The following is a 20,495-nucleotide window of genomic DNA, read 5'->3' as shown; positions in this document are numbered from 1 at the left end:
GGGGAGGGTGTCCTTGTTTAACAGTGTCCATCAGATGCTGCATATTACAGATGTTGCAATTCAGTTTGAGGGTCTGGATGAGTGCAGATCGAAAACTTCAATGAGAAACTGAAAATAATGGTTTGCTGTGGGAGAAATCCACTGGCTCAGATTATATGGAGGATTGTTTAAGGGCAAAACATGCAGAATTGAACACTGGAGTACTCATATAAAAGTTGCCAGATTTAGGAGATGTTAATTGTTGCACAGTCATGAGAAAATGGACCATGACAAATCTGTTTAAAAAAGTAAATGTCACAGTCGCTGGTTGCGGTACAAAGGATGCAACAGCTTTTTTATTGAATCAATCTCAAAACTCTATAAAACACTCAGAACCGGGAACAGAACAACCAACTTCACAGTAATGAGGACAGACAGAGAAGAGAGAACTTTGTAACACTATACTACTGTGTTTAATGATCCTGGCATTAAATTACAAAACAATCAACGCTGCTGCGGGGGGTTTTCTAATGCAGCTTCTGAGGGAGTGATTATGAATTTGATATCTAACTCTCTTCTGACTGTCTTAATCATCTCGTTCTCTGTTTTCTTCTTCTTCTTCTTCTTCTTTCTTTCCTCTTTTGGAAAGTTGTGGTAATGCAATAGAGTACATTACTGCCACCCACTTGTTCAGCGGCATTGGTTCGAGAAGTGTTTTTTCTATTGAATTTTCCCATAGGGATTTTTTGACTAAAATCAAACGTATGGCTTCAACAAAAGCTATGAACTCACAGTAAGGCTGTCTTTGAAGGTTTATCCAGAACAGAGAAGAGTGGCTGGTCGCTCACACTGAATCCAAAAAAAGACTAAGGTCTAGAAAAATACAAAATGTATTATATAAATTGCATGGTGCAATAAAGTGAAGGTTTATCCCCAGTTAGACAAGGCTTAAGCTAGTCCTAGACTAAAAATGCATGTTTGAGCTGTTTTGACTGTAAGTAACTTGTACTGACAGATCTTAAAATTTGTCAGTGTCATAGTTTTGTCTCAAGATGCACACCAATGTTTTTTTCTAGTGAACATTTATAAAATCTACTCAAATGCCTTAATTGAACTAAGGCTTAATCCTGGCTTAGGCTAAGCCCTGTCTGTGAAACCAGGCCTATAAGTTATTGTTAAAACTCAGTTGACCTAGTTTCTACTTGTGAAACCTGACTCTTCCACTCCACAGTTGTTTTTATCTTGGTGCAAATGGGAACACAAAAATAAAATGCTATGATCTCCCATTTAGCTCTATAGAAGTTTATCCAACACTGCTATAGTTTGCCTCTGTGCTCCAAACCCCCAGAAATGTGAAAAGGGCTCATTTTACAGGCCCTGCAGAGCAGACAGGACATCATGACAGCTGAAGAATGGTGACTTTTAGTTATGGAGGAGTAAAAAGTCTGTATTTGGAGGATTTTTAAAGCTAAATACAGCTCTAACATGATTAGAAAGAAGGCCACAGCCACCAGGGAATACTGTTTCCATGAAAGGGTCTCAACAATGCTTAGGTAGGTGGTACGTGTCAAAGTAACATCCATTTAGATGGCAGGACCCAAGGTTTCCCAGCAGAACATTGCCCAAAGCATCACACTGCCTCCGCCGGCTTGCCTTCTTCCCATAGTGCATCCTGGTGCCATGTGTTCCCCAGGTAAGAGACGCACATGCACCCGGCCATCCACGTGATGTAAAAGATGTAATTTTGACATGTAAATGGCTACAGGTTGTCCAAAAATGTGATTATCACAAAATAACATTTGAAAATCACTGTTTATTAAATGTTTGCAGTTTTCACAGCTATACAACAAATTGAATAAGTCACAGAAATAGAGGTTATGAAATTGTTTGTTGCATAAAATGTATCACATCTAGTGATAAGTCCATGTACAGGAAGTATAAAAATCATATATATATATATATATATATATATAGTAGATAACTATAATAAATTGGCAAGATGTAAACAGTTCATACATATGTGCATACATGACGCCTGCGTCAGAAAAACAAAAAACGCAACTGAAGGCAGCAAATGGTGAATAAACGTTGAGACAGTCCATGAAGAATCATCCAGTTAACAGGGCGAGGCCACAACATGCGTGTCCAACCATTTGATGAGTGTTTTCATGAATTCATAACAAACTATTGACAATTCTTTCCTAAACAGACTAAAATAAGGCACTTTATGACCACAAAAAAAAAAAAAAAAGTTTTACAGGAGAAAAACAATCCCATAAACGTTTTGTAACTGCCAACACACAGCCCAATGTACTGAGGCCATCATCAGTGTGTTTTACTTGTTGCTTTGTTTAGTCGCAACTCTCCATCCTTCCTTAAAATGTCCAAGTGCTTCAAACCAAGTGCTTCAGCTAGCTGGAGAGGAGCTAACCTGTAAACAGTAACATGGAAATGTGTGGTCCTTCTCATTCGGCCTCCACCTGCTCCAGGAGAGGGTTGGCCTCTTTCTCAGGGCTCTTAATGCTGTCCGTCCTCACGATGCAGGTGGGCCGATGGCGATTGAGCATCAGGATGAGCTGCTGTCGTTCGTGCTTCAGCTCCTCGATCTGTGACTTCAGCTCCGAATTCATCATCTCTAGACGCTCAGATTCCTTCAATGCAAGAGTTTATGGCACGTTAATACACGTGCTCTGTGTGTGGACTCGGTACTGAGGCTTTTACGTAGAGCACTTACCCTTTGGAGATACTCTGTTCTTTCTTTCTTTTTGTTTCGACATCTTGCTGCTGCCACTTTGTTTTTCTCTCGCCTTCGTTTCCTCCTCTCTTCCTCTTCATCTTTCTGGCAACAGCAAAAATGAAGGCTTTTTTATAAACATTTCTTACGTTCAGCCATTAAAGTAATTCATTTGTTTAGGAAACAATACTTTTCTTACTTATTTTTGTCTTGTTTCCACACCTAAAAATTCTTAAATCTAGATGCTTTTATGAGATAAGTAAAATGACATAAGATTTTTTTTCTTGTTTTCTGGTGGGAAAAAAATCTAAATGAAGTGAGTTTTTGCTTAAAACAAGCTAAATTATCTGCCAATGCGGTAAGAAAAATAATCTTGTATCTGTTCGGGACAGAAACGAGATTTCAAACAGAAACAAGATTATTTTTCTTTTTTAATGTCATTTTATTAAAGCATCTAGATTTAAGATTTTTTTGGTATTTAAAGACAAGACAAAAATACTTAACAAGGAAAGCTTTTATTTTGCAACGAACATTCAGTTTTAACCTTTAAATTCAAGGAAGTTGCATGCAATATTTAAAAAAATAAATGAGAGTAAAAATAAACTATAAATTTACCATTATTAAGAGGTTTATAATTTTTGAGAACTAGGTGACATCCATGCATAGAAAGTGTTCATTTCCGGTTGGGTTTTATATAAATATGTGATGCTAATCAAAGAAGGAAGGGAAAGACCTTGAAAAAGTCTTAATCATAGTATTCTGCACGCTACAGTGAAAAAGCTTCCTGTTTGCCTTTAAATTGTGCAACACAAGAATTAACTGAAATATCAACAGACTTTTGCTGAATTAAAGATATAGTACAGTAACTGTAGTCAGTGGGAAATAAACACCATTAGTCTCTGAACACATAAATCGAGACTGGACAGATGGAGAGTATATGAAATGCTTGTCGTTATAGAGCAAAAATAATGCAAGTCATGTATAAAGGTATCATACAAACTTTTTTAATAAATCACATTCAGTCAGTCTGCATCAGTCAGCAACTCTTTGCTCAGATGAAACCTGTTCCCATTCATTTGCACCGTTCATTTATAGCACATATGCTTTTAAAATACTAATGCAATACTAACATGAACAATATCCAATTAAATGAAAAGGCAGGGAATGTAATAGGTATTCTGATATAAAATATTTATATTTCAATTTTTAAAAGTACCAATTTACCATCCTATAGTACTTTGTCATGACATTAATTCAGTTAACTGTGACTGGATGATTTTCATGTGTTTTCCTGATTCCATCCCATCTCTGATCTATATATCATCAGTGTAGAGTGTTTGTTTTACCTGTCACTGTAAAAATAGCTTGATAGAGCATTTCATTTGTGCTTTAAAGGATTAGTTCACTTCAGAATTAAATTTTCCTGATAATTTGCTCTCCTCCATGTCATCCAAGATGTTCATGTCTTTCTTTCTTCAGTCGAAAAGAAATGAAGGTTTTTGGGATTTTTCTCCATATAGTGGACTTCACTGGGGTTCAACGGGTTGAAGGTCCAAATGTCAGTTTCAGTGCAGCTTCAAAGAGCTCTACATGATCCCAGACGAGGAGTAAGAGTCTTATCTAGAGAAACCTTTGGATATTTTCTAAAAAAATAAACATTATATAATTTTTAACCACAAATGCTCGTCTTGCACTGCTCTGTGATGCTCCACGCATGACGTAATCATGTTGGAAAGGTCACGCGTGACGTAGGTGGAAGTACCGTGGTAGGGCAAAAAACTCGATCTCATTTTCTCCATCGTTATTTTACCTTTTTTTTATAAAGGGCATTTGACTTAGTCTCTGCACATTTGCTTTGTAAACACTGGATCGGTACTTCCGATAAAATCCGAGATGAGCATTTGTGGTTAAAAAATATATACATGTTTATTTTTTTAAGAAAATGAGTGATGGTTTCTCTAGATTAGACTCTTATTCCTCGTCTGGGATCATGTAGAGCTCTTTGAAGCTGTACTGAAACTGACATTTGGACCTTCAACCCGTTGAACCCCACTATATGGAGAATAATCCTGGAATGTTTTCCTCTTAATTTCTTTTCCACTGAAGAAAGAAAGCACATGAACATCTTGGATGACATGGACATTATCAGGAAGTTTTAATTCTTTCTTTGAAGCAGTGAGTTTCTGTCCACTAGATGGAGTCACTGCAGTTTGATAAGCATGTACGCTCTAAGAAAACACCACCACCTGTGTGTTTTAAAACTGTACAAATAGCTGAAGTAAACATAAATGCTCAATTTTCCCAAACACCCACTGTCGCTCCGAACTCACACACCTGTAATAGAGCTGCACCTTCAAGCTTTCTGATTGGCTGACACACTGGGGAAAAAAATTGGTGTTGGGCTTACTTTGAAACAATTTTAACTCAGAAACTGCTAGTAAAATATACAAACAATTACAAAGAATTCAATTTAATTTAATGTGGCACTGACTTAAAATGTGAATTTTTGAAGTGGAAAGACTGAAATAGTGTTTTCTTGTAAAACAAACTCCAATAATCTTTGGAAAAATCATTTTCTACAGTTCACATGTATGATGTTCACAAATGAGATGTCAAGAAACACGTCATCAGAGAAGAGAAGAGATGTCGCTGAAAGAGGGAGGAGAAGTTATTTTGATTAAAGATTACGAGAAACATGAATTTAAAACAATGATTTGCATGGATAAATCATTTATAATAAATACTGCAATATTTCATGACAATAAGAATTGTCAATTTTGATATCATAGTGGATTTAAAGCACTTTTTAGTTTTCCTGCAGATTAATCATTTAGATCCATAACTGGGTCACACTGATGTGAACTAGTTCAAGTAAATAAAGAGCTCAATGTAAAGGATGAAGATGCTCACCTCAGCTTTAATCGGGAGCGGCCGCTTGCCCAGCTTCCCCAGTAGATGTAAAGGGGACAGCATGGCCCCAAGGTTGCAGAGGTCGGCGTATTTCAGGTGTTCAGTTAGTGTGGTGGCAGAAATGCCCACTAGAGGGCCCAGACTGGGCAGTGAGCCCGCCGTCACCGAGGGGTCCGGGATCTGTCCGGGCATCACGTCACAAACGCCCGTGACCACAGCTACAGAAAAGACAAGACGTTTCGCAATGTAAGACAAATATGTTGTCTAGAGAAATTTGTGCAATAAAATGAATTAGCAGTCGCATATAAATTATTATTATTATTATGAGTTGCAAAAGAAAAAAAATCTGATTGAAACTAGAGTTTGATTAAACACCATTAAGGCTTTTTAAAACTGCCCTTATTATGTTTTTTTAAAGGTTTCTTTTCTTTTTTTCTTTTTGGAGTCTCTTACAACAGGTTTACATTCATCCAAGGTCAAAAAAACACTTTAATATTCTCATAATATCCTGTAACGTCAGTGTCTGAAACGGTTCAGTAAAAGATTCGGTCTCTCTAAACCACGCCTTTCTGAGAGCTGCTCTGCTCTGATTGGTCAGATGGTCCAGTCTGTTGTGATTGGTCTATCATATCATGTGCAAAATAACAGAAAACATCACAAACGTAACAACAAACAAATCCTGAAAACAAATCCTGTTTGTCTGATACGCAGCACATTTCAGATCGTGATTCTGTCACATATGTGTAAGCAAATTTAATTTGGATTATTGGTGTCTGTTACAAAGATTACCATGATTTATCCCAGCTAACAAAATATATATTCTAAAAACGTTTTGTTATCGTTCCGTTCCTGTATTTCTAAATGTTCCCTGATCATTCAAAATGGCCGGTTTATTAAATGTCTTTTCTTGGTTATTCGAACATTAAGGGACAGGGCAGGGATAATAAATCGATTATCGTGGATCGGTTCTGAGGTTTTCCCAATGCATCGTGATTCTCTCTTGAATCGATTCTGAGCTTAGTTTTTAACAGCAGATGGCGCTCTAGGCTAGTTTTTATCCGCATGCTCAAATGCTCATGAAGAAGAGCGCTCGTGCAGTCTGAGAATGTAACCGAGAAGACCGCTCGGTCATGCAGATTTGCACTGTACAACATCAGGAAAATCAGGCCCTTTCTGACAGAACATGCAACACAACTCCTCGTCCAGGCCCTGGTCATTTCACAGAGTACCATCACAGAGAGAGGCATGAAATCACTCTCCAGGACATTCTCGTTCACTGTTCCTCGCTGGTGGAACGATCTTCCTGCCTTCATCCGGAATGCAGAAAGACAGCTGAAAACTTCATGAGCACATAACCTCATCTTAAAAAACAAAACAAACACTATCCTTTCACTTCCTTTATTCCCTCTCTATTGTAGCTTATGATACTGTCTGAAACTTGTATTGTGAGCACTTCTTGTCTATTTGCCTCTTCATGACGACTCGCTTGTTGTATTCCTCACTTGGATAAAAGCATCTGCCAAATGAATAAATGTAAAATATAAATGTACTTGCACCTCAGAATGTTTTTATGATGTGGATCAATGTAAACAGCTCAATGCAAACATTCAGATCAACTTTTTTCAACTTTATGAATGATTATTTTATAGAAAGTTTGTAGAGTTCAGGTACAGCTGTTTGTAAAGCACGCAGCACCATCTGCTGTTAAACACTAAGCTCAGAATTGATTCGAGAGAGAATCGCGATGCATTCGGAAAATCTCAGAATCATTTCTCAATTCATTATTGTCCCAGCTCTATTACGGGAACATTCCAATTTATCATTTTTCAAACATTCTCTGAACATTCTGAAACAAAAAAACTAAAATGTTTCAGGAAAAAACATTCCATAAATGATTTGTGCTAATGGTTTGAGAACGTTATGAAAGACCAGATAACTTTGAACAAACGTTTTATTAACATTACTGGAAGAACTGGAAGATCATAACTGTGAGAGAACTGTGGAGATGAAATCCTGCAAAAATCAATCCACCTTCATTTTTGATGTCACCATCACCAAGTATTACGCTCTGCAGAACGTCAAACTACCAATGAATTACTTATAAATTACTCTGAAAGTGTATTAAACCAGAAAAGGCCATGTTCACACAGCAGCAGTATATGATTGTCAGTCCTGTATTTGAGTCCTTAAAGGGTTATTTCATGCAAAAATAAAAATTCTGTCATTAATTACTCACCCTCATGTCATTCCACACCCGTCAGACCTTCGTTCATCTTCAGAACACAAATTAAGATATTTTTAAAATGACTTTGCTCACTGTCACTATTGTTACCGGTAAGAGAATACGGGTTTGACTCCCGCTGCACGTTCATTTAGACAGTATTCAAGACGAGACACTAGTGTAAGTTGTTTGAACGGGACATTTCGAGACTCACACTTGTAAGTCAATGCAGTCAATTCCAAAAAATGACAGTGTGACCGTATTATTATTGAAGAACTGACACACATCATCTTCTTAAAAAGTGAAATACTTTAAAGTGAAAATTAAACCAAAAGTAATACAAAATTACATTTTAATATGTCCTAAATACATGATTTAACGACTTATCTTTAATAAATAAAAGTCATATGTGCAGAAATACCAACAAAGCAGCAGCAGGTTTTGTCCAGATGTTCAATCTGTCACTGGAATCCATCATGCAGACTGTCCCAAAAATAATAAGGAGCTAAACAATAAATAAATGTTTTTTTAAGTGACATGACCTTTCATGTAGTGTGTAATAGAGCTGTTTGTGAATGTAAAAGTTTCAAAGATCAAAGTGCAGATAAATGGCGTTAGTTTCTCCCAAAAGAAAGAAGTCATTTTGAACTGCCGAAGCGAGACGTCAGTAATTCCGGTCTCACTTCCTGCACATTTCTTATGTACCTCATGTAAGATTTGCATAATGCCAGTCTATGGTCTTCATTGGCTGAACAGCGTCTGCTTTGCCCCGCCCTCAAACACAGAGTTTGGTCGTTTTGTTCATGTCGAAGCAAATCCACTTTAATTAGATTGATGCGGTAAAACTGATACTGTTCGTATCACTGTGAATCAAGAGCTGAGATTCAGACATGGTAATAGGCATTTATTTTTCACCAATCACAACTGACTGAGCCATCTGACCAATCAGAGCAGAGCAGGCTCTCGAGAAGGCGGGGTTAGAAGAGTCCGAATCTTTGATCGAACCGTTTCAGACACTGTGAGAAAAGAGCTGATGCTGCAATGAATATTATACTTTGACTTTATGAACCTTTAAAATATCATACTTTAACTAACCAACAGTGGTGTTGTATATACACACCGGTCTCCAATTACTGTACAGAACACATTGTGCCCATGCACGGTCTATTCTGCACATATCTGTCTCCACATCTGACATATGTATAGAGTACGAGCACTTACAGACCCTTGGCAAGAGAAGCTGCTCTTTTCCCCTTTTTTATGAGAGGCACAAAACTAGACCCAGACACATTCTCCTTAAAGCCGTGGAGAGCAGAACTGAGCACGCCAGCCAAGATCCGCCCGCTGCCCGTGTTTCCTCCATCCAAATCTGAGTACAGTTCTCCATGTCAGCCGAGAGGAATGTGGCCGCGGAGGAACAGGACAATGTCATCGGCCTACACAAGTCCTCCTCAAACACAAAACCTTTCAGATGTGCGTTCTGTAGCTGGAGGAAACTATTTTTAAAAAAACTTTCTCACAGCGTGGCTGTTCATGTCCTTCCATCCTCACAGAGAGATGAACGACAGAAAGTGACCAACATGAATGTGCTTCTTGAAGAAACGGCCTCACTATGACAAGAAATCACTGCCATATGTGAGCCGCTGCATGGCACACGCAACGTCATGACTCAGAGGAAGTTTAATTAGTCTTTGCTCAGGCGAGCCATCATTGCTCAGACTCAACGTTAGTCATTTCAACAAACATCCTAACCTCAAGCAGGCTCCTAACTAAAGCACAACGCTCGTCAGGCACCATTTGTGTCACAGAGAGATAACTCAAATTATGCGGCTTGTTGAGAAGTGTGCTTTTACTTTTTTAAGAGGCTTTTTCCAGCCAGACAATACAAAATGAGCAAAAATATTGAAGGAAGGACCCGATTTTATGAACAATTTTGGCAACTGAAAATACATTTAATTAGTGCTTCTCTGATGGCGCACTTTTAATAACGTTGAGCATTTGTTTTGTGAACAAACAGGTGAAGGTTAGACAATACCGATTTCTCATTTTAAATCAATATTCCTTTTGAGGAAGCGAGATCTTTAAGTCGTTTATGCGTAAACAAAACGTAACTTTGTTAATTCAATAATGTCAAGCTTTGTTACTTTCAGATTTCAAATTCTGTCAATTTTAAAATTAACTTCAAACAAAAATATCGCTTTGGCACTCTTTAGGCCGTTTGTCCACCAAAGCATTTGTTTTTACCAGTATCTGATTTCACAGATAGTCTGTTTCTGAATATGAAAATGTCAAAACAATGCAAAGTATTTACTCTGGACCTTGTTTTAAATGACTTTGTTCTGTTGTTGTGCTTGTTGTTGTCATCTGTTGTCATTGTGCAAGCGGTACATGGCGGTTGGTTGGTGTTGTATTTGTCCCGCCCCTCCTCCTCTCTGATTGGACGGCTGGGTAAAAAGGGACCGTGATGAGCGCTGCACTTTACTCAAAGTTGAACATTTTTCAACTCTCAGCGTCCAGAAAAAACTCTGAAATATAGGGCTGCATGATATTGAAGAGAATGCAATAAGCAATAACTAATTAAATATTGCAATATGTGATATGATAATGTGCAAAACAAAAATTTAATAATCAAATGTAAAAATAAAACTGTTTAGTCTTCACTCTATGAATTAAACACTGATTGATTTTTTAGTCTTTTGTTGTTTTATTAACATTAATGACAGCAGGTTTATTAGGCTGCTGATAGCTAATGTGCGGATCCAATATTTTGTTACACGCGTGTTTTCTTTCTCAGCTGTTTATGTTCACTAAAACCAACTGTTTACATGAATACTCACCAAGACAGGCATCATTTTGTGTGTTTGGCCATATAAGCTTCAGAAGAGAGCTGGATTCGGGTTTGCCTGCTGTCTGAGAAGCAGCTTTCTGTGTGCATGTGAGTACCACATTGAGCTCTTTTTCTTGGCTTGTTGCGCTTAACTCTTTTTAACATTATGCATATCACACATATGTAACAGTCATGTGTCCAGTCTGTTCTCTGCTATCTGCCTAAAACCTAAAATTTTGACTTTAACTTTTTGAATCACTCAGTTATATGCGATATGCATATTTGCGATATTTCAATAATTTCGATATATTGTGCAGCCCTAGTGAAACAGATGCTCAGCACCTGACGCTGGCGTGACGCTCCCATTGAAAACACAACATTAAAATACACTGACTTTAGGAAAAACACTTTGGTGGACACACAGCCTTAACATTATATTTAAAAGTGAACTGTTTGTCATGTTCTGATAATAAAGGATAGTTTAAAATCATAATTAATGATCTTCACTTAGGAACATAAATCTGCCTTTAAACGTGTGATAATTATCAATATCAACTGATATGAATTGAAAAAATGTATTGTGCTAACTTTTTTGGCCATATCACCCAGCTCTACATTTAAAGAAAATCAGTCTCTAGCCCTTAAATGCATGACTGTTTCGCCAATCATTATTACATATTCGGGTCTTTATCGACCCAGATCTATATCTAACACGGAAGGATCTCTACCTGTCGCGATAATATAAAACTCTTCTGATAATAGAGTAACAATTACAGAAGAATAAAATAAATTATATTTTGTTATGTTTTGCAGCTTGAAAGGGCTCAGTTTGGGCAGATGTTTTATGCCATCACCACTGTCCTCGTCAGAGCTCATTTCCCAGTAAATTCAGCAAATGATGGGCTAGTTTTATGTTTGAGGTCACGAATATGAGCCCATTCGCGATCTCAAACATATTCTCTAAACTATATAATTTTCAGCATCTTCAAAATCAATATTTTGATCACTAACAGCTTCACCAGATCCATCCTGTAAGAGTTACAGTCATATTTGATTGCGTTCAGTACTTGCTCTTCAGTAAATCGCTGAGCCATTTCATGTTTTTCTTATTATTTCATTTTCTGTCTGAATTAATCTTCACTTCATCATTGTGTTTCAGACATTGCCACCTTGTGGAATAAAGGTGAACTGCACTTATTAAGTGATCTAAGATTCAATTATTGTTGTGCAGAAAAAATATACGTACACTGATGCACACCTCGGGTTGTTAGCGACCCTCTACAATTTTTTTTTTTACAAAAAATGAATTCAAAAATAGGCATTCTTTTATAATTTTATGATTTTTTTTTTTATTGCTATATTCTTTATAACGAATTGATTGAGGAATACCAAGAAGGTTGAAGTCTAACTTTAAAAAATAAATGAGGAGGAGGCTAGTGAATGACGTCCCGGGTCACTAAAGACCCGAGGTATGCATTTAAGGGTTAAAGGGGGGGTGTAATGATATATTTCATGCATTCTGACTTATTTACACTGTTGCATTCTCATGCTAAACATGGCCAAAGTTTCAAAACACAAGTTGGGCGTATGACGGAGTATTTCTGTGCCAAATATACAACATGTGTCTCGCCGATTTTTTTTTTTCAAGTATGCATCAACGCGTTTTGTTTGGGTTACAAAAGCCGAGAGATTTTTCAACAGTGTGTGCATCTCTATCAGCTCCCTAGTTCAGTAGTCAGGGCACTGTTCAGGGAGTCGGACACATTCATTTTCACCATAGACTACCCTTTTCAGCTTCCCAAAGAACCCAGCATTAAGGGAACAGAGGATGCAGTTTGTTTTTCTGGGGCAGCAACAGAGGTGTGCATGTATATTTGTTTGTTCCCAGGAATTCGGTGATGATTACTTTGTAAACAGGTCCCAGTTCAGTACTGGATTTGCAGATTGCAGGTGGTGAGTAAAGCTGCATCAGATGTCTGTGTTTTGTTGTCAATCAGCGCACAAGTGCATATAATGTGAACAACATTAATGTTTTTGTTCCCTTTTTATTTATAATGATGTCACAGCTCACAGACGATCTCTACGCAGAAGCTGCGTGTCTCTTTAGCTCCGCCCACTACAGGCACGCCAGGCATCTTTTGTAAATATGATGAAACTAAAGACTTTTCGGAGATATGAAGGATGCACTACTACTCTACAGGTACTCAGGTTTAACATGGGATTGGCAGAAACTGTGTGTTATTTCAACGACCATAAACTCAATAGTTAGCAGGACAAAATAAGTACTACCTATAGTACATATTCATAATTTAACCTGTTGTCTTCACGTTTTAAATGTATATGTTTGAATAAATTTAAAGTTTTTTACAGTCACCGTTTAACTGCTTATATTTTAACAACGGATTGTAGTAGAAACATCATTATATCATCAAAAGGTTTATATAAAACTGCTTTATGTGCAGTTTAAATGCTTGTCCAGCTAACAGGGAATCTCTCACAGTTAAGAACTAACATTCTTCCAGTAACGTTAATAGAGTGTTTGCTCAACGTTATCTGATCTTTCATAATGTTCTCAAAACATTAGACCAAAAACATTATTCAAACGTCGTTCATGGAATGTTTTTTCTGAAACACTTTAGTATGACGTTTATCTAAATGTTACAACGTGTTTCAGAGAACATTCAAATGTAAAGTTCCCATAATGTTTGAGAGATTATAAAATGGAATGTTTCTTTAACATTCACTTAACCAAGAAAAAACTTTGGTGTTTTGGTAAAAAAAAATCAATTTATCACGACAAAATATCAGACATACATGAAGGTGGGATCTTTTGGATTTGCCAGAAAGTAACCATCTAGAAACAACAAAGAACTACCCTAGAAACCTTAAAGAAAAAATACTCACCAAATATCTGTATGCTTATATTCCATATAGACATATACTGAATAACTAACTCAGAAAGCCCTGATACATAACTAAATCCATCTGCAATATTAATCAGAAAAATGTTCAAATGTGATCAAGCGTGTTTCATATTCTTCTTTCAGAAGGTGTGTGAGGTGTGTCGCCTTTCTGTCTACAGAACCACAGACTCCATCTCACTAAAAGCCCCGATGGAAAAATGATTTCCACAGTAAAAATCACCATCTTTGAAACTTTTAGCACACTTCCAAATAAAACTTCATACCAAGCAGTCAAGACAAGTATGTATTGAGGGAATGACAGCATGAAGGATTTGGAAAAATAAACAGAATACAACACTGTTCTCTTTGTTTAGATTTTCACTGGAAACTTCTATAGAGCGCAGTAATTCAGAGCTGAGAGAAACCACCGCTCTCTCCGCTGTGACCGCTACCACACGTTACATTAATATTGTGCTTCATTATCACAGATAATGTGTCGCTCTAATTGATCGATTGCCCGTTCTTCAGTAAATATCCCAGTAATGCTGTCTAACACGCTACAGATATGATGTAACGTCACGGATGTGTTTGATTATATTGTTTGGACAACAAGCAAAAAAAATACAATAATCAATCTATAGTCCTTGAATGATTATGTTCACAGTTATGTTCAGCAAGTAAACAAAAGTGACTTCAGGAGTTAATATTTAATAAGACATAAATTAGAATCTGGATGAATTAAGAATCAGGATTTTTTTTTTTTTCTTGTTTAAAACAGAGATCATGATTCTCCCAAGATTCTGAAGACAACTAAACTAAATAACATTGAATTTACTAGAGGTTCTGACAAAATGTTGATTGCTGCAGTCTATTTAAAAATATAAAATTAATTGAATTCATTTTTTAAAAACTGTTTGAATGAATTCAATAAAGACTTTGCTTGTTTCATGAATGGATGAATCTGCATTTTTGAATGAATCTCTTGAATGAATGATTCAATGATAAACACGTTTTTAACAGTCTCTTGTCTCCACCTACTGGTGTAGTGATGCAATTGATACAATCGTTATTTGAAGCATCAAGTTACTTTCAAAAGGTGATTTACTCTATTTTGATCGCTACCGTAGACATCAGTGTTTATATCCGAACTATAAACAGTTCTTCTGTGATAATATGAATATTTGTAGCACAGAAATAATGTCACTGTGTGGTTGAAAAGATTGTTTGGAAAGCTGTTTTCTCTCTGGCACCAACACAGATCTGAACGTTCGCTGTGATTATACTTGTTATCGCGTGGGTGTTTGAATCAAGATTGCCATCTTTTAATGATTAATCACACAGCTCTTCTACAAATTAATTAAAACATGATTCGGTAGTTGTAATAAATGTTGCTAAATGCTTCAGTCTAATTAAAAACCTATTTTTATGCTTGCTGCAGTATCATATTGTTAGCATAGCAACATATTAACAACTTATTGTAAGTCACTTCATGAGAGTCGTGCTTCTGCCTGTGAGAGCGTTCAAATGAACCATTTATGAGGTTCCAACAAGGTAAAGCTTTCGAGACACAAAATCTGAGTGATTTTCCCCTGTTTCTAATTATGAAAGTGACTGGAATTTCATCCTGCATCAACACTTCAGAACTGACACTAAGCAAACCTTTTTCAAACATCAATTTAAAGTTTAAATCGTTCTTTAAAGATGTGTTAAGCTTGATTTAAAGGGGTGGTTGATTATGATTTCACTTTTTTAACTTTAGTTAGTGTGTAATGTTGCTGTTTGAGCATAAACAACATCTGTGAAGTTATGACGCTCAAAGTTCAATGCAAAAGGAGCTACAATGAGCTTATTTCCGGGTCGTGACATCACTAACCCCACAATTTACATAAGCCCCGCCCCTCGAAAACATAAAACAAAGGGGGCGGGGCCATGTTGGGCTGCTTTAGAGAAGAGGAAGAGTTGTTGTAGTAGAGTGTTGTTGCCGTCATTTTAAGCCGGACTGCTTCACAAACGAGGGTCAGTTCAACACAAAAGATGAACATGACGGCACATGCTAGTGGATGAGTTGATCAACTCCACAGCAACTACATCAATTTATCCACTAACCATTCAGAAACGTCTAAAAGTTGTAACTTCTTCCTGAGTCTCTCCATCAGTGTCGACTCCGGTTTGAACAATGTAAGGCTGAACACCATTACTGACAATCCTCATTTTGGCTGCGTGAGATTCTCCAGCTTTGTTGTTGTTGAGCTGTTAAAGCTCCGCCCTCTTCTGGAGCAGCTCATTTGCATTTAAAGGGACACACACAAAAACGGCATGTTTGCCAAATAGGGGCAAATTTGACAAGCTATAATAAATGATCTGTGGGGGATTTTGAGCTGAAACTTCACAGACACATTCTGGAGACACCAGAGACTTACATCTTGTGAAAGGAGCATTATAGGTCCTCTTTAAATAAATGTTGAAACACTGATAACCACATTTCTGCATTGACAGAAAGTGGTTTTACTCTCGTGTTTTCATAGACAACAGATACTGTTCCATGAATGAATGCAGTTTAAAGTGGTTTCATTATGTATTTAAAACTAAACACTCTTCTGAATCTTCACGTGTTGTGTTAACAAATATAGTATCAAAAGATCATTTTACAGAGTTTAAGTTCATGCCTGAGAGCGTCATAATACCTTGCATCACTGTAGTTTATTTACAGTGACATGTATTTGAATAGAATTACTGTTTATCACGTAAAGCTGTGTGTCATAATCAACGTTCCTAGATCCGTCAGCGCAGTAAAGGTCAGTGTCATTTCGTTGCATTATGCATGCAGTTATAATAGCACAGTTATGCAATGAGAAACAGTTTCACACATTGCTTCCAGATTTTATCGCCCACTTCTTTTTGAGTGGAACTGAAACCCTTTTCTGAACCACTGCAATGCTTGCTGGGCACTGCTTATCTACAAAGAGCACCACAGTTCATTTAACTTTGTTGTGATGTAACTTGCAGCACTTAAGTTTCAGATCATGTTTTAAATAATCACATTCGGATGATGGATATCCAACTGCTGCAGAACTGCATACTGATCCAAATTTGAACCTACAATAGAAATCTTGAATTTAAAAAAGTTTGTCCACAGCATTACAGCCCATTAGCACAAATGCATCCCTTTCACTGATTACAAGCTGAATGCATTGTGTGTGACACCGGACAGTACAGGGAAATAATAAGGTAAAGATGACCAAAATATGAATGTGCATTTGCACCACGCCCTACAGTGACTCAATGATCTCAAAGCGGAAGTTTCTCTTATGTAACATGAACTTCAGCTTACAGCGGTGTTGAGTCTGTCTGTCTGTCCCATCATCGCGATATATTAAGAAGCGAACATTCCCAATATAGGCTACAACTATGGCTGAGAGAAATGCGTTCAAATGTGGAAATTAAGAGGTATTTAAGTTGCATTTAACGCATGCAGCTACAGCAACATAATCTACTGATGTTATTTTAATGAATACCCACATTGCTTATTTTGCAATGTAACATTTTGTGCTTGCATACACTCGGGCTGTGTCTCAAAACCTAGCGAGTTCCCTACATAGAACGCGTTTTTGCGCATCTCAGCTGAAACGGAACGCGCGCCTGATGTCCGATGCTGCTGCGCGCCTCCGATGCGCAAAAACGCGCTCAGTCTAGGCGGCTCTCTGTGCTTTGAGACACAGCCGTGGAGACATGCAGAGGCTGGGCTCGAAGCCGTGCAAAAGTTGTCAAAGTTGGCCTCTTACCTGGCTTTGGTCTCGAGGTGAGCGAGTGGAGTCCCTTTGTGACGTCAGCTGGAGGTCGCGAGTAGATCTTGAAGAGCGGGAATCGTTGCATCAGCTCGAGTCTCGAGCGCTGATCCCTGATCGGGAAGAGCGAGGAATGCGGAAGTCAGACGTCAGCAGGGAGGATGAGAAATGAACTGCAGGGAAAACACACATGGAGAAGTGGAGAAGTGAGGAGCAGAGTCGCTCCACCCCTTAGAAACCAGAAAACAAACATTCCGCTCACCGTCAGCGCTTTACATTCCCTCAACAAGCAGAAGTGCTTCTGAGGCAGAGCTGTGCTGCAGACTCGAGCCCTTCATCATTCAGTGCCCCATCAGAAAAAAAGGGTCCCCATTTTTTGATACTCTTTTTGAACGGATTTATGAATAGAAATTGCCTTTACCTGCAGTAGAGATGAATAGCATGACCAAGAGGCTGCAGTTTCAGGACTGCATATAGGATCCTATTTTGTTGTAGTTGTTTGTGTGCAACAGCACTCTATACTTGTCCAAACCAACCATAACCCTGAACATAACGCTGAATGTTGAGGGAACGTTCTCCAAACCAACAGGGAACTTTTTTATTTAAGTAAAGAAAACTTTTTCTGACTAATCAACAGTTCTGAGAACCAGAAACTAACGTTCCCAGAACGTTCTGGAAAGAAAAAATGGTTAGCTGCGCGTTGGTAATCCTCCTGAAAAATTTAAACCTAATTTGTTTCAATATATGAGTTCAGATCCTTGTTTTAAATTCAGTTTACTTGAAAAAAAAGTCATAAGTAAGTGATTTTTGCACAGCTAAAATAACATGGAAGCAGCTGAACCTGAAAGCCTTGGACGTTAAAGTCACCATGAAATCACATTTTTAAAAATTGAATATTGCAGTGTTTATTCTAAATGATTAATCGGTGCTCATCATCATTATTGTGTTAAATTCATGTTCCTCATAATCTTGAATCAGAATATCTTCCTCTTGCAGCATCTCTTCTCTTCTCTGATGATGAGGGCGGGGCAACCTGTCACTCACATGAGATCCACCAATAGCAAACCACAACCATCACATGAAATATAAAATAAACAATGAGAAGACACTTATATTAATGTTAGATGTACACCACAGAAGAAAATAACATTGTAATCTGGGGAAGCAGATGGCAGGCAAAGACACGGATCTGAATGCAAAGGATCATTTATTGAATACAAAAGCAAAACAAGAACTGGGAAACAAGGAATGTGGGGAACAGACCATCTATTCAACCACTGTCAGAGGACAGAGAGAAAACACAAGGGCATATCCACACTGGGTAATAGACTAACAAGACACACCTGTGAAGACTAATCAACAGTGAAAACTAAAAAGAACTACAAAGATGGAACTGGAAACAGGAACAGAACAACATAAGAGTCCTGGGAACATGTAACAAACATCACATGATGCTGGTCACATGGTGAGGAGTTGTAGGAAGGTCATTGGAAACTATTTGTCGAAAATATTTTTAATTAAAGTTCCAATGAAATCAAAATTGACTATTCTTTTTTTATTGAATAATGCAGTATTTATTCTAATGATTTATCAGTGCACATCATCATTATTGTGTTAAAGGTCCCGTTCTTCGTGATCCCATGTTTCAAACTTTAGTTAGTGTGTAATGTTTTTGTTGGAGTATAAATTAATAATTAGCGTCGCACACCTGTAGGTGATAGATAGGTGCGTAGGAAAGAAGACTGGTATAGTCAAAATATGAAAAAACTAAAAAATGAATATATATATATATATGATAGTGTGCGGGATTCATTTTTTTGCTTTTTCATGTTAGAGTATAAATAAAATCTGTAAAATGTTAAAGCTCAAAGTTCAATGCCAAGCGAGATATTTTATTTAACAGAAGTCGCCTACATCGAACGGCCAGTTTGGACTACATCCCTCTACTTCCTTCTTTAATGACGTCACTAAAACAGTTTTTTGACTCACCTCCGCCCACAGGAATACACAAGAGCTGCGTTTGTAGAGTATGTTTGTCGCCATGTCGTCGAAACACTGTTATTTTCATCCCGCAGTCCAATCACCGGGTCTGATTCCGGCTCAAATTGATAGGGTAAAATTAAAGACATGTTTACAATAACACTGAGCGCGTGCATCTCCACGTTATGGTAAGAGGCGTGACCTTTCCGGGCAAGGTTCGCTAAGCTGCTGTCGAATCACAACACAGGAACCGCTGGCACAATCAGAACTCGTTACGTATTTCTGAAGGAGGGACTTCATAGAACAAGGAAGTCATCAGCCCGTTTTTATGACAGTGGAAACAGCGGTATACAGATAAGTCAATTATGTGAAAAATACTGTGTTTTTACACGCGAAACATGAACACATGTTATATTGCACACTAGAAACACAATCAAAGCTTCAAAAAAAACCCACGAAAAACAGGACCTTTAAATTCATGTTCAAGTCTTGAATCAGAATATCTCCCTCTTGCAGCATCTCTTCTCTTCTCTGATGATGAGGGCGGGGCAACCTGTCACTCACATGAGATCCACCAATAGCAAACCACAACCATCCAGTCAATGCAAGTGTGTGTTGTGTGTGTGTTGTGTGTGTGTGTGTGTGTGTGTGTGGGGGGGGGGTAAGCTACTATATTAATCTGTTTCAGTTGAGTGACTTGAACATTTGATCCATTCCAGGTGCCAGAAAACATTCTTACAGATCTGAAGTTTGCACCGGCCCTATACCAAATCTAATATAACACCCGGAGACAGGGTCATGGGCGGCCGAGACTCACTGATGCAGGTGGAGAGCGAAGGCTGGTCCGTGTGGTCCGATCCAGCAGACGAGCTCCTGTAGCTCAAACTGCTCCAGAAGTTAATGCTGGTTCTGATAGAAAGGTGTCAGAATACACAGTGATCACAGTTTGTGGATGGCCGGGTGCGTCTCTGTTTAACATGAGTCCACATGCACATCTTATGATCACAAATCTTATGACATTAATAATTGCAAAGGGATTTTTGGACTTCTCTTTTATTTTGACAGTAAGAGGGAGTGATTTCCTTCGGACGTCAGATGTCTCTTTTGACACCAGTGTTTATTGTACATTTCAGTTGTAATCGTCCACATGAGCCAT

The 20,495-nt window shown here is 37.8% G+C and overlaps 1 protein-coding gene across 1 annotated transcript; it reads right to left on the bottom strand.

Annotated features, from left to right (window-relative positions):
• Nucleotides 1-1,811: 1,811 nt before the first annotated feature.
• jdp2a (Jun dimerization protein 2a) lies at nucleotides 1,812-17,527 on the bottom strand. Its single transcript, XM_067367875.1, has 4 exons — nucleotides 17,357-17,527; nucleotides 5,624-5,841; nucleotides 2,714-2,818; nucleotides 1,812-2,630 (listed from the first exon to the last, which is right to left on the bottom strand). The coding sequence occupies exons 1-4, from the start codon at nucleotides 17,445-17,447 to the stop codon at nucleotides 2,445-2,447; spliced, it is 600 nt and encodes a 199-aa protein (XP_067223976.1). The 5' UTR covers nucleotides 17,448-17,527; the 3' UTR covers nucleotides 1,812-2,444.
• Nucleotides 17,528-20,495: the final 2,968 nt, after the last annotated feature.

The sequence above is a fragment of the Chanodichthys erythropterus genome, chromosome 18, assembly GCF_024489055.1.
Source record: "Chanodichthys erythropterus isolate Z2021 chromosome 18, ASM2448905v1, whole genome shotgun sequence".
Classification (NCBI taxonomy): domain Eukaryota; kingdom Metazoa; phylum Chordata; class Actinopteri; order Cypriniformes; family Xenocyprididae; genus Chanodichthys; species Chanodichthys erythropterus.
The sequence above is the reverse complement of the archived record's forward strand: the minus strand, read 5'-3'. Positions and strand labels throughout refer to the sequence as shown.